The 15,530-nt window shown below is 40.7% G+C and overlaps 1 protein-coding gene across 1 annotated transcript in view; it reads right to left on the minus strand.

The window, feature by feature from the left end:
• Positions 1 to 15,530, minus strand: part of VPS13B (vacuolar protein sorting 13 homolog B) — a 913,989-nt gene that overhangs the window by 665,711 nt on the left and 232,748 nt on the right. The window contains exon 17 of the mRNA XM_074944046.1: positions 10,311 to 10,495. Within this exon, the coding sequence (XP_074800147.1) occupies positions 10,311 to 10,495 (185 nt within the window). The remainder of the gene's footprint in view (positions 1 to 10,310; positions 10,496 to 15,530) is intronic.

Genomic DNA, 15,530 nt, shown 5'->3' on the forward strand with positions numbered 1-15,530 from the left:
CCAGACACTGTCTGACATCTAATGCATGAAGACACTGCTCCTCCAGAGATGAGGGCAGTTCAGGAACAAATACAAACAAGTATGCCACAAGACCACTTTAGACACAAATTTCAGGTGCAGCCGCAACATCACTGTCTTTGGAGAATTGTATGTAAGGAGACACTGCAATCAAAGCCTGCAGCTCCACACTCTTCTCACAGACGTGATCACCACAAGGAATGCAGTTTTTTTGACATAAGAGAGGAAAGGCACAGGATGCCAGAGGCTCAAACACAGGTCCCACCAGAGCTGACAAGACCATATTAATGTCCCACAAGGGAACCAATTCCCACACTGGTGGATGGAGATGAAGGATTCTTTTTAAGAATCTCACCACCATGGCACTGGAAAACACTGATCTTCCATGAATGGGTCAATGAAAAGGTGATATCGCCACTAGATGCATCCTCAATTAGCTAAACATAAGGCCCAACTACTGAGGATGCAGCAAACGCTCCAAGAGGTCTTGGATACTTGAATTCAACAGGCCAATGACCACATTGAAAAACAGTTCCACTTTGCTGAGTAGGCCATCCTGGCAGAGGGCTTTCTACTCCTGAATAGGACTTGTCAAACAGCCACCAAACATTGCTCTTCCTCCTCATTCAACCATGGAGAAGCTGCACTGTGAGATGCAGGGAGCTGAGTGTAGGATGCAAAGTGCGACTTTGAGAGCAGGTCAGGATGGAGAGGAAGGGATATGGAAGGCTGAATCGACAACGCAAGAAACTCAGAAAACCAACACTGCCTCAGCCATGCTAACACTATTTTTTTTATTCTGATATCAGGAATCATAACTTTCAAAAACCAGTAGGAGAACACTTCAACCTCTCTGGTCACTCAGTAACAGACTTAAAGGTTGCAATTTTGCAACAGAAAAGCTTCAAGAACGGACTCCAACAAGAAACTGCTGAACTAGAATTAATTTGCAAACTAGATACCATTAACCTGGCCTTAAATAGAGAATGGGAGAGGCTGGGTCATTACACAAATTGAATCTATCTCCCCATGTTAAGTATTCTCACACCTTCTTGTCAACTGTCTGAAATGAGCCATCTTGATTATCACTACAAAAGTTTTTTTTTCTCCTGCTGATAATAGCTCATCTTAATTAATTAGCCTCTTAGAGTTGGTATGGCAACTTCCACCTTTTCATGTTCTCTGTATGTATATATATCTTCTTACTACATGTTCCATTCTATGCATCTGATGAAGTGGGTTGTAGCCCACGAAAGCTTATGTTCAAATAAACTTGTTAGTCTCTAAGGTGCCACAAGTACTCCTGTTCTTTTTGCAGATACAGACTAACACGGCTACTACTCTGAAACAAATTCTTAGAGTAAGCCCTGTCTTTGGCTTGTTGTTATTCTTGGTAGCCCACCACTGTACACACAGGAGTTTATGTTATCCTAAAAACACACACACTCAAGGCTAAACTGTGCCTTCTACACATCTATATAACTCTATTCAAGTTAAAGGCAACGGTATTAATACAGTAATGCTCATCTTTAGGCCAAAAGCTAATCATTCCTTTCCTTTTCCATGTGTGACAGGGTGTACCAGGCCTTTGTGGCCACTTGCTGGAGGCCCTGTAATCCTACCTCAGCCCATCCCAGGAAAGGAGCAGTAAAGGTGGGTCTTCCAGGCCTGCTTAGAGAGGTGGCATAGAAGCAGCCAATCAGAGCCCAGCAGGCTCAGATTAAAAAAAACCTGCTGGATCTGAGCAGTGCAGTTCCTGGCTGGGACTAGATGGAAAGGAAGGGGGCTCTGTTGTGGCCAAAGGAGCTTAACGGGCTGCCTTTACTGGGCCTGGGAGAGAGGCTTGAGAACTGTAACCTTAAGTAAATGGTGAAAGGAAAGGGACGAGGTGGGAAGAAGCCCGGGGAAAACAGCAGCAACCAGTCAAAGAAAGCAGTACGTGGCTGCTGTTCATAGGGTCCCTGGATTGGGACCCGGAATAGTGGGCAGGCCTGGGTTCACCCATCGGCCACTGGGAAAATGGCCTAAGCCCCAAGCAAAGGGTTGGATTAAAAAGGGCCCAGGCACTGGACTGAAGACCTTGGTGAGGGCAGATAGTTCTGTTGGACTTTTGCTATCCTGGAAGGGTTAATCCATATTGATGGTGTAACTTGGCCAGAGGGTTGAGCAACTGAAGACTTGCCTAGTGAGGCTGGCAACCTGCAGCGGGCATCAGGAGCAGAAAAAAAAGATTGCAACACCACACTCAGCGATAGGAGTCACTCAGGAGATGAGTGCCTCCCATGACACCATGTTACTGACTTTTTATTTATTCCTTTTCATTGTATTACTGAGCCCCCATTTTTGAATTTTCAGCAAAATGTGACCATTTCATTTGTAGTCCCAAAGTAGATTAAAAATTATTTTAAGAGATGTTTGTTTTTCTTTTTTCCCCTGTCAAGTTTACAGGGTGGAGTTAAGGTTGTCTGAATGCCTTAATTGTACATTTCCTTACTGTTTATTTTACTGTTTGTAACATTCTTTAATTTTGTCTTTGAATTTTTATTTAGGTTAACAAAACTTAAAACAATAAAAGTCTTTAGTGTACATATTTTGACTGAGCAACATGAGTTTCAACAAAATTAATAAGAAAAGTCTGAAACTGTTAATTAAAATTGTTTAACCACTGTGCTCTATACACACACTTCATGTTAGTTCCTTTTTTTCTTTTCTTTTCTTTTTTTTTTAAATTTTGTTAATTTGTCATCAGTGCTGGGTCACTCCAGAACCCTGCTGTAGTAGGAAGACTTCTCTAAGAGACTAGAAGCTTCTCCATAATCTAGACACCAATGGTGATTTTAAGAATAACACACTGTCACACTCATGCTGAGATCAATGTTATCTCTGCAGTGCACCCACATCTTCATGTTTTAAAAATATTCTTGAAGATAAGTCTTCATCATAACAATTAAAGGTGATATGATCATATATATGCCAACCAATTAACATATCTGAATTAACCATAATTTGATCCTGAGCTGTATTTCCAAACTATCTGCAGATGATCAGTTTCTACCTAATTTCAAATGTACTACTTGCACAGAAGTGAACTGTATATAAAAAACCGTACTATTTATGCATTGTATGCAGAAACCTACATAATGCATCAGAACACATGTGGGTACAATCATCCATGAAAGACAGCAAAATGTTTATACTGTGCAAGTTTCATACAGCTGTGCTCTGCCACTCCCAAGCAATTACTCAAGAGAATGCACTCTTGCACTTTGATTTTAAACAGAAAGTCTAACTCACAGTCCTCAAAATGAATGCCAACCTTGGCCACGTTATGTGGAACAAACAGAGATTCTAAGCCAGTACGTTGCAAGGAAATAATTACAGCTCAACAACCTGCATTACAACTGAACTTAGAAATGTAAAGAGGGGGAAAGTAGTTTTAAAACAGAGGCATTAGAACAGCAAATCACTATATTTCAATCTTTTTCCTAAGTGGTTAAATAACTATGCAGCAACTCCAAAATTCTTTTTATATGTACACCTGGGAAGAATACTGAATCCTGTTACTTTCCTCAGCGCTACCCTGATGTGGTTTAGACCAGATGTTTAAATGTTACAGTATGCACATTTTCTTCTCTTCTTCCCAGGCAAAAGCAAAATAAGAGGAATATTTGACTTCACTCCACAAGAGACCTATTTAATAGTTTGGCGGTTATGTAAGTAAAGGTAGCTTGGCTAAGTCAATGTTGACGACATACAGAACGACATGATCCTAATGAGTTGGAAAATATTGGCTCTCATGAGATTCAACCAGATGCTACTGCGCTGAGAAAGCTACTGTATTATTGAATTTCATTTTTATGAGGTAAAATTTATTATTCAACCATTAAGTATCCCACATGAAATCTTGCATAAAATAGTTTTACAGTTACTTTCTGGAAAGTAGATTTTATTTTAACTTTAAGACATCATTTACATGAGGGATTCCAATGCCTATTTGATCGCCTTCAGAGAAATTTAAGGTCTGCAAGCAATTTTCCCAAATATGCCAGATTAATGGACCTGGACTGTCAACAAAATAATGAACTACCTGAATAGGACAAGGAAAAAGTGGTAGCAAGTTCCAGTTTTCCAGAGCAAAGTAAAGCCATATGTGCCTGTGTATGTGTTTTCTTGGCAGGCTGATAAGCTTAGAAAACTAAGTGGTTTAGGTACACACTAACAGAAAAAATATGTAACAATAACTCCAAAGGATTAATAATATTACAGTTCTTTAAAGAAATTACTGCTTTGCAATGTTTCACTATTTGCTATATCTGTATGTTTATAATCGAGAGTGATAATAAATAACATTTTCTTGTTTGAATTTACTGTAATGACCAATACTCACTGTACATATGCAGAGAACATGAACATTTCAGACCCAAATTTCCTATCCCATTGAAAAGTCATGAATTATAAAATATGCCTGCCACATTGTTGGGATAGTATGTTAACTAAAATGTGTATTTAGTATACTACTACTAATGCTTACATATTGTAACAGAAAATATTTTGGAAAAAACATGAGGCAGCACTAATCTAAAGAAAAGAGCATGAGGTTGAGACACCTTATTTCTAATTCCTTTTATCAGTTTTAAATTTATTGCCGTTCCAATTTCATTACATGTCCCCCTTGTTCTCAATTTATGAAAAATAGTAAATATATTGTACCTCAAGGGGGTTTTTGACCATGTAGCTTAGAACGATGCGCAGCGTCCAGAGTGCCTTCATCCTTTACCCCGGGTTGACTATGCAGAGGACCTGGAACAAGACTTTACATCATGGGAAGCAGAGGCCAGACTTACGAAGACCAAAAAAAACAGCCCCAGGAAAAGATGGCATTCACTACAACTTTCTGAAAAAACGAGACCCTGGTTGCCTCCTACTAACTGCCATTTTCAACAAATGCAAACAGTTCCGCCGTACTCTCAGTTCCTGGAAGAAATCTATGATGGTGCTCGTCTACAAGAAAGGGAAGCAAGACAACCCCAACACTCGGAGACACATCTCTCTGTTCCACCATGTACAAACTGTACGCCAGCTGCCTTGCGGCTAGGATCACAGACTGGTCGGTGAACGGAGGAGCCATCAGATCCATCCAGAAAGGCTTCATGTCATGCAAAGGCTGCTATGAACACAACTTTGTCCTTCAGATTGCCATCCACATGGCCAGGAGGGCATGGAAGAAATGTGCCATAGCATGGCTCGACCTGGCCAATGCTTTTGGATCGATGCCCCACCAGAACATTTTCAACATACTGTGAGAGTTCAGGATGCCTGAAAACTTTCTCCAACTGGTCTGGAAACTGTATGAAGGCTGCACCACCACCATCCGCTCCATGGAAGGAGAGATGCCCAAAATTCCTATCCATAGCAGCATGAAGCAAGGCTGTCCCGAGCCCCATCGTTTTCAACTTAGCCATAGAGCTGCTCTTTTGAGCCATCTCCAGCGGTCTATTCAGTTTCCATCTATATGACAACAGAGTGAATATCCTGGCTTACGCAGACGATATGGTTCTGATCGCAGACAACCCCGAGAGTCTCCAGCAAATGCTTGACATCGCCAGCCAGGCTGCCAGCAGGATGGGACTCTGCTTCAATGCCAGGAAGTGTGCATCCCTGCATATCGATGGCAGTAGAAGGGATTTGGCCCAGACAATGTCATCCCAGATCCAGGGTGAACCCATGATCTTCCTCGAGGATGGGCAAGCGTACCAACATCTCGGCACCCCAATGGGTTTCTGGTTCCAGCAGACACCTGAGGATACCATCGTGGAGATCCTACAAGATGTGGCCAGGATCGACTCCTCCCTACTGGCACCGTGGCAGAAGATCAACGCCTTGAACACCTTCCTAATCCCGTGTATCTCATTCGTCCTGAGGGGATCTGCCATGGCGAAGGTACCTCTTAACAAGGCAGACAACATCACCATCTGGTGAAGAAATGGATGTTTCTTCCCCAGAGGGCCAGCAATGAACTGGTGTACATGTCACACAGGCAAGGCCGAGCCAATGTCCCTCGAATAGGTGATCTGTGCAACGTTGCTGTGATCACTCGTGCCTTCTGACGTGCCCGGACGCCATGGTGAGGAACATCGCGGAGAGTGCCCTGCAGGATGCCATCAAGAAGCGAATCATCAGGACCCCCTCCAACCACCTACCTGAGCAGCTTGCTGGAAGGTGAATTTGGAAGAGAGGGGGGAGACTTTTTTTGCTCTGGACTTGTGCCCGCAATGCTACGCGACAACTAGAGAAGTGTATCAGCTGCCACTGGATGTGGTGTGAGGAACAGGAGCTGGGAGTCCTGGTGCCACAGGTGAAGAACACGGAGTGCACCATCATCACTCCAAGAGCCAGAACCAAGCTGGAGAGGACCTTAAAGGATGCCATCCACTGCCAATACGTGGAAAACCTGAAGCAGAAGCCAGACCAGGACCAGGTCTTCAAAGTGACGTGCAAGTGGGACACCAGCAACCACTTCTTCCCCAGGGGCAGCTTCACCTGGTTTGCCGACTGGAGGTTCATCCACAGGGCCCGACTCAACTGCATCCCGCTGAATGGAGCCGTCTGCCACGGGAATCAGAACAAGCGATGCAGGAGATGTGGCTATGCCAATGTCACGTCCTGTGTAGCTGCAAGCCCCATTCGAGAGCTTGGCAGTTGCAACACAACACCATCCAAGATCGCCTGGCCAGAGCCAACCTTCCCCACGGGTGGCGGGATGTCGTAAACTCTGCCATCCCCGGAACCGACAGCTAACTGCAACTGGACATCGTCATCACCAACGAGGACCAGAAGAAGATCATCATGGTGGACGTCACAGTGCCCTTTGAGAACAGGACCCCGGCCTTCCACGATTCCCGAGCTTGAAAGGTAGAGAAATACACCCCTCTGGCTGAAACCTTGAGAGCTAAGGGCTACCAGGTTCAGACACATGCACTGATCATCGGAGCCTTGGGCGCATGGGACCCCAGTAATGAGCCAATGCTGAGAAAATGCGGAATCGGTCAACGCTATGCTCGGCTGATGTGGCAACTCATGGTGTCAGATGCCATCACGTGGTCAGGGGACATCTACATAGAACACATCACCGGACATTGGCAATACCAGGAGGGATGAGCTGGAGTGCCAATGAGAAGCACAGTCAGGAAATAACTGAAATACTTTCCTCATGGACTGTATTTTCTAAATGGACAACCTACCTAATTCTCAATTACTGAGGGACAATCTCTACTCGTTATATTTTGCTTTCCACAACCAAATCTCTGTACAACTTTTCATGAGTGATGTACCAGAGTATTTGGATTCTAATATCTAAACTATATTGTTAAATCTATTCACCTAAATTTGGATTATTGCTGATTATGTACTCTATGTATTGTACGACTTTTAAAAACAAACTTTGTCTTTGTGGATAATCTAAGCACTATACCCAGAATGCAGACACACTCTTTTCTCAACCTATGTATTATATTTTTTTAACATTAGTTTTAATAAAATTTTTTAATCTGTTCTTATCAGCTAGGTGCTCAAAAAGCAAATAAACGGGTCAAAGGGTATCAGTATTGAAGGGGAAATTCAGAAGAGTGATAGACCTAATTAGTTAGTGGACTGGGGCACTCAACTACTGTGTTCTGTTGTTTTACTACCAGAATTGCAATTTCTTCCACTGTGGGTACCATGCGTGTGCATTTTTATGTTTTTTGAACAAATATGCTTACAAAATAAATCCACAATCTTTTGTGTTTCATTTCATACATTTTATTTTTAATTTCCTCCAAGAAAAAAATAACCTTGAATTTTTTTCAGATTGGGGCAAAATCACAACTTGGATCTCCCCTCAAATATTCTCTGTGGTGAAGACAGATGCAAATAAATCATTTAACTCCTCTGTCCCTATTCTCAAATTGCTCTCCTTACTCCCTGGGAAAAGACTGGATACTTTGAATTTCATAGGCTTCCAATATACTTAAGTAATTTCTTCTTATTTTGTTTTTACCCCTTTGGCTATTTATCCTCTTCAAATTCCTTAGGCCTCTGAATTCCCACCTTACATTTTACCTACTATAGTTTATTCTATTTTCTCTGGGTTTGGATTTCCATTTTCTGAAACATATATCTGTTTGGCTTGAAGAACCTTTCGAACTTTGCCATTTAACCATGCTAGAGTTTTGGATTTTTTGCTTCCTGATTTCTTTATTGTTTAGGGGCATGCACATTTTCTGTAATTCTGTTATAGCTTGCTTAAGAAACTTCCATGCTGAATTAAAGGATGTCAGCCTACACTTCTGGCTCTTCTTGCCCTCTGCCAAGAAGCTGGACTCCAGCTCTGGCTCTCTGAACTCCTGCTGCCTGCAATAACACAGGAGGCATGCACTGTAGCCCAACTACCTTTCTCTTACGGAAAAAGCTGATGAGCAAGAGGCAGGTGTAGGCCACTCAAGGACACTAAAAGCAAAATGCTGGGTGCCTAACTGCAGAAGAATGGTAAATTCCATTGTAAAACTTCTGAATTCTTCAGCTTCTTGAGAAAGTGTCAATTTTTGTGGCCAGAAAATCACAACATCCACAAAGACCCTTACTGAGATGAATGGAGCTAATATTTCAGGCCTTCTGCAGACTCAGGAAGACAATATTGCATTGGTTTACACTTAGTTTACATTTTCAATGTTTGTAGCACAACCACGTGGGCTAAACACACTGTTTAAAAATGAAAACAGATTCTAGAGTACAATTCTGTAACAAATTCAGAGGCCCTGGAGCATACAGCGTCCTGACTATAGTCATAACAGGATTGGTTATCATCATAAAAAAAAAAAAACAGTACCAAAATGCAGCAGGAGGATTATTTTTCCCAGCTATCCACTCTACAGTTCTTATTTGGGAACTGCCTGACAGCTCTGTGAACTTCCTCTCTAGCTGCATTTAGACAAGACGAGCACTTTATATAGCTTTAGTTGGTCAAATAAAACCAACTGCGAAACTAACTCCACTTTTTTTTAGTCCTTGCTGCTCTTGGAAAGAGCCAGCCCAGTGTCATAATGGACTACTTGTATTGCTTTATACCTTTTTCAAAGAAATGGACATCAGCAGCACTGTTTTGTAGCACAGACTAAGACAACTGCCTCACCAGGCAGTTGTTTTAGAGATGGAGCTCACGTCCATGCTCTCTCTGCTGGTGCCCTTCTAGACACTGCTCTAAATCCTCAGCTGCCAGCATATAATCTTGGATGACATAAAAGTTTTGAAAAAGATACCCACAATGGAGTCAACATACAGTTGTACATAAATCACTGACCTTGTATGCTGTACTACGGAAAAAGAGGAAATAAAACTGTTTTTTTCCCTTCTTTGGCCAAAATAAATACATTTGTTCATGGGGAAAAATAGGTGGAAAAAGAAGCCAGGCTTTTTCAGAGAGTTTGAACCAATACATTGAAGAAAGTGTTCATCCTTAGTAAAACCATTACTCATAATTTTGCCACGGTCACTGAGTACTTGGATTTAAGTAAACTTGAATAAGGTAACCTGAATTCTCTATGGACTAAGCGAGGCCCGGATTCAGCCAAACACTTAAGTACATGCTTATTTTAAAGCATGTATATAGCTTTGTAAAGATGGATAATAAGCATGTGCTCAAGAGCATTGCAGAATCAGTCCTTAATTTGCATAAACAACTTTTTTTCTGAAAACCCTCCATGTTTTGCATTATGAATCCATGTAGCCAGCTCTTTTATTTCTTCCACCTCTTGGATTTGCATCACTGTAGCTACTTCAGAATAGTCAAGGAAACAGTTATTGATGAAACTGGCTTAGATGAGGAACATTTGCTGCCCTTTTGAACAAATCGACATCTGCATTCTACAAAATGTCCTTGATGAATAAAGCCCTTAAACCTACTGCTTTGCATTTCATTCAACAATTTCACTTCTGAATGATCTTAAGTTACTACATTACACAGTATAAGGCAGAAAGGCTGAATGTCTCAAATGATGAAGGAAGTATGGAAAAATTATCCTGTATGGCAATATTAAATGCATCCAGAAACTGGTGCCAGGGAGAGAAGCCTGGTGGCTTAGCTTACATCCTGCTATAAATACCATATGCACACAAAAACATTCTGTCATTTAACTACAGTATGCTAAACCTGGATTTAAAAGTAGTTGTATGGGCATTCATTTGCTACTAGCAGTGCTCTATATTACCGTACAGATTTTAATCTACCATACTTCTCAGAAATATTATGTCTTTACCTAAAGTTTGGAAGACTTCATTCAGCAAAACTTCATTTACCACTGCAGAACTGACATTTCCAACATGATGAGACCAGCTCTGATAAATAGTTCGTAGCAGAAGGGTCTGGGCTCTAGTTGCTTGAACTGTCAGATTTGGAAGTTCAAATATGCACTCTGTTAGTGGAACATGAGATCGCTTGGTCCTGTTTTAAAAATTGAAAAACAAAATAGAAAGTGATTAATTTAGTGCATAGCGCTGGCAAATATACCAAAAAAACTGTAATCATGAGAGCTGAGGCTGCAAGCAGCTAGCTTTTAAGACTTGAATTGCACTTTATTGGTGGTATTTCATAATTTACAAAAAAATCACTAGATTACAAATATGATTAGATATCGAAAGAAATTTCTTTTCTCGTTATCTGCCTAAAAAAACAAATATGTCATACACTATTAGAAAGAATAACTGACTTTTCCTGCCTTCATCCTGATTATCTCAAAATTTTAAAATGTTTAAATTAAAAACAAAACAAAAAAACAAACAAACTTGTCATACTGATGCGTTCCCACCAGAATAGTACTTGGTGTTTTCACTCTTGTAAATCAAAGCATCGGGCACATGTACAGCAACCACACTGTGTGCATAAAATACAGAACAAACAACAGGAAAATTAATTATAGGGTTATAGTCCATTGGCGAGTGCTGGTGATGACAAACCACAAGAGCAAAGCTCAAACAGTTAATCTAATCCCCAGAACTCCTCAATGATATTATTGCTTCATAATTCAAATATTCTGGAGAGGTTTTTAATATAAAATATGAATCAAGGCACATGCTCCCGCTGTGCTCCAACTAATGCTGCCTTCACCTTTTCCTTCTCCCACAGCTGCTACTGTTACCATCTTCCAACCTCAGATGCCCCAAACTGCTACTACAGATCTTCCCCAAGTTCTCCCCACTTCCATTGTTGATCCTTGTTCACTGTCCATCCTCTTTCTATCAGTACTGCTTTTCCAGCTACCCCTATCTTGCCCTACTTCTGAACCTTTCCCCTAACCACCCCACTAGATCTAGCTGTTCTATTTTCTATCTATATATTTGTGACCCACCACTAGAGTATCTGAACAATTGCCAAATATTTATGGATTTAGCCTCATAAAACCCGACAGTCATTTTTCTGATCTTAACTACATCTAAAGGTAGTAAAATGGATATAAATTATGTACATATAAATACAAAATATTAATATACACAATATTTTTTAAAAAAAATTTACACATTAGTTATAGATTTGGCAATTTAGCTGTTTAACCTTACTAAAATGGAGGAAAGTGTTTATAAATTGAATCATTTGAAAATGTTTTAAAAAAATGTAACGAGTCACTAAATGAAAAATCTGTTATGTTCACTAGCAGAGGAAAATAATTAAAAAACAGCCATGCTGACAGTATCTCAGCAAATAAAAGTAACAGAAATGAGTTTTTCCTCACACCTCATACTTAGAACTCACTGAATATGCACTCTATTTAGCCACTATCAGTTTTCAAACTCTTACTCAGATTTGATCCCTTTCACTGCATTATCTTAATTTATTCCCAGGCACATCTGCTTGCAACAGCAGCACTTCTGGGAATGACATAAAAATACATTTGTAGCCCACCGAACACAATGCAGGCAAGTAGCACTTTACATCAGTAGTCAGGGGTTACATTTTTCGTTAAGCTTCAGGTAATATCAATATGTTATAAACAAATAAATGTATCATATTCACTAAAAACCACAAACATACCGATAGTTTCATCCTGCAGTTTCTTGATCCAAAATATATCTGAAATCTGACACTTTCTTGTCCTTACCCTAATCATCTGCCTTAATCACAGCAATTGTTCTTCCTGACATCTACATCAGTCCCCAGCAATCTTTACAAAATCCTATCAATGCCACCAAAATTATTTTCCATACCCATCATTTAGATATGGTATCATCCATTTGGAATTCTTTGACTGGCTTCCCAGTGCCCCACACATCAAATTACATTTATCTTCACTTTCAAGGTCCGACACTACACTTACCAAACACACCTCCTTGATCTCAATAATTCTGCATATCCCAGCTCTTACTCTGACAGGGATACCAGCTTTGATGCCCCCTTTCTTTCCTTCTCCAACTTCTGTCTCCAGATCCCTTTTCTCTGCCCCCTCTCCCTCCCCCGCATACTGTTCCCTATGCATGGTATATACTCCCAATCACTGCACACAAAGGCGTTACCCACTCCTAATTCATATTCTGACAAAAAACTCATTTTCCCTCTGTTGCCTACCAGCAAGTTAACTAACAAGATTTTTTTAATTGTATGTAAATACACATTTTGTATGACCAAGTGAGTGTGCCTATATCTGTGTATCTCCATGATATCATGTTAACCCATGCCCTTCCCCATCCCTTTTATTATCTGCTTATATTGTGGTGGTGCGCAGAGGTCTCAATCAAGATTGGAGCAAGATTGTAAAAGAAGCTGCTTATACACAAAGACATGGTCCCTGCCCAAACAGTTTACAATTCAGCACCCTGATCCCATAGACACTTTCATTTTTATATTTAAGGTTATTCATACAAGTTGTCACAGAACCATAGGGTTACAAGTGAACGCAAGGATCATCTAGTCTAATCCCCTGCCAAGATGCAGGATTTGTTGGGTCTAAACCATACAAGAAACATGGCTATCCAGCCTCCTTTTGAAAACCTCCAGTGAAGAAGCTTCAACAACATTTCGAGGCAGTCTGTTCCATTGTCCTACTGTTCTTACTGTTAGGAAGTTTTTCCTGAGATTTAATCTAAATCTGCTATGCTGTAGTTTGAACCCACTGCCTCATGTCTTGCCCTCTGTGACAAGAGAGAATAACTTTTCTCATCTTTTTTATGGTAGCCTTTCAAGTATCTGAAGACCGCTACTGTATCCCCCCTTAATCTTTTCTTTTCCAAACTAAACATACCCAATTCCTTCAGCCTTTGCTCATACGGCTTTTATTCCATCCCTTTGATCACCTTTGTCACTCACTTCTGGATCCTTTTCAGTTTCTCTTCATCCTTTCTGTATATGGTGACCAAAACTGGACCCAGTACTCGAGCTGAGGCCTAACCTGCGCTGAGTAGAGCAGTACTATCACCTCTTGTGACTTGCATGGTATGCCTCTGTTAATGCAATCTAAAATTGCATTTGCTTCATTTTTTTATTTTTTTTTTGTAACAGCATCACATTGCTGACTCATGTTGAGGTTGTGATCTACCACATCCCAGATCCTCTTCAGTAGTGCTGCTGCTGCCGCCAAGCCAGTTTTCCCTCACTCTGTGCATTTGGTTTTTCTTTCTTAAGTGTAGCACCTTACATTTGCCTTTGTTCAATTTCATTTTTTTATCTACAGCTCAGTTCTCCAATTTATCAAGATTCCTCTGAATTTTAGCTTTATCCTGCAAAGTATTGACAACTCCCACTAGCTTTGTGTCATCTGGAAACTTGATCAGTATGTTCTCTGTACCTATATCCAGGTCATTAATAAAGATGTTAAACAACACCGGATCCAGAACAAGATCCCTGTGGAACCGCACTTGAGACCTCCCTCCAATCCGACGTCATTCCATTAATAGTTACTCTTTGTCTGCAGTTGTTTAACCAATTATGTATCCACTCAATGGTAGTTCCACCAAGCCCACAATTCTCCTGCTTACCTATCAGAATGTCATGTGGGACAGTTTTCAAAAGTGCTGAAGTCCAAGTATATTATGTCCACCACACTCCCCCTATCCACCAAAATCAGTTACCCCATCAAAGAAGGAAATCAAGCTGGTTTGGCATGATTTGTTCTTTGTAAATCCATGTTAGCTGCTAGTGATTACCTCTTCATCCTCCAGGTATTTGCAAATTGAATGTTTTATACTTCGCTCTAGTAGCTTCCCAGTTCTCAAAGTCAGGCTGACTCGTCTACATTTCCCTAGCTCCTCCTTTTTAAAGATGGGCACTACATTAGCTCTTCTCCAGTCTTCTGGGACCTCCCCTGTCATCCATGAGTTTGTAAATATTATTACCAGTGGCTCTCAGATTTCTTCAGCTAATTCCTTCAGTACCTTCGAAAAGTGAATAGCATCCAGCCTGCTGATCTGAATTCATTCAAATTGGACAGAAGATCTCTGATGTGTTCTTTACTTATCTTGATCTGCATCCTTTCCCCTTTATTCTCTATGGTAACTTCACTAGTCGTCTGGTCACGTTATTTTTTTGTGACAAGACTGAAGCAAAGTAGGCCTTGAGCAGTTCTACCTTTCTATCATCTTCCGTTACCAGTTCAACTTCTCCACTGAGCAGCAGACCCCACACAACTCTTGATCTTTCTTTTTTGTCTGACATATTTGAAGAACCCCTTCTTGTTGTCTCTAACATTTCTAGACAGCTGCAATTCATTTATTACCTTGGTTTTCCTGATTTTGTCCCTACATGCTTATGCTATTTCCAAGTATACTTCCTTGGTGACATGTTCTTCCTTCCATTTCCTGTATGTATCCCTTTTGGTTTTTAGATTAGCAGAAAGGTATCTTGTGCAGCACACTGGCCTCCTTTAGCTCTTCTTTTTCTTCTGCATCAGAATAGCTTGATGTTGAGCCTCTAGTATTACATCTTTTAACAACTGCCAAACCCCTTCAACTCCTTTTCTTCCTAATTAGTCTTTCCATAGGACCTTGCCTACTATTTCTCTGAGTCGGTTGAAATCTGGCTTTCTGAAGTCCAGTGTCCTTGGTTTACTGTTCTCATGTCCTCCTTTCCATAGGTTCTTGAATTCCATCAGATCATGATCACTTCCCTCCCAAGTCCAAGACCACCTTCACGTTCACAACTAATTCATCCCTGTTGCTCAAAAACAGATCCAAAATGGACGACCTCCTCGTTGTTTCCTCAACTTTCTGAATCAGAAAGCTATCCCCTACACATGCTAAGAATTTGCAGAACATATTATGTTTTGTTGCAATACTCTTCCAACAGATATCAGGGAAGTTAAAATCCCCCATTAACAGCAGCTTATGTGTCTTAGTTAATCTTATTATGGGTTTATCGAATAACTCATCCACTTCCTCTTCCTGATTTTGTGGTCTAGAATAGACCCCCCTGTAAAATCACTACTGTTCTTTTCCCTTGTTATCCTCTGCCAGAAACTTCCAGTAAGTCTGTTGCTCACTTCCCCTTGGACCTC

Source organism: Natator depressus, chromosome 2, assembly GCF_965152275.1.
Source record: "Natator depressus isolate rNatDep1 chromosome 2, rNatDep2.hap1, whole genome shotgun sequence".
NCBI lineage: Eukaryota > Metazoa > Chordata > Testudines > Cheloniidae > Natator > Natator depressus.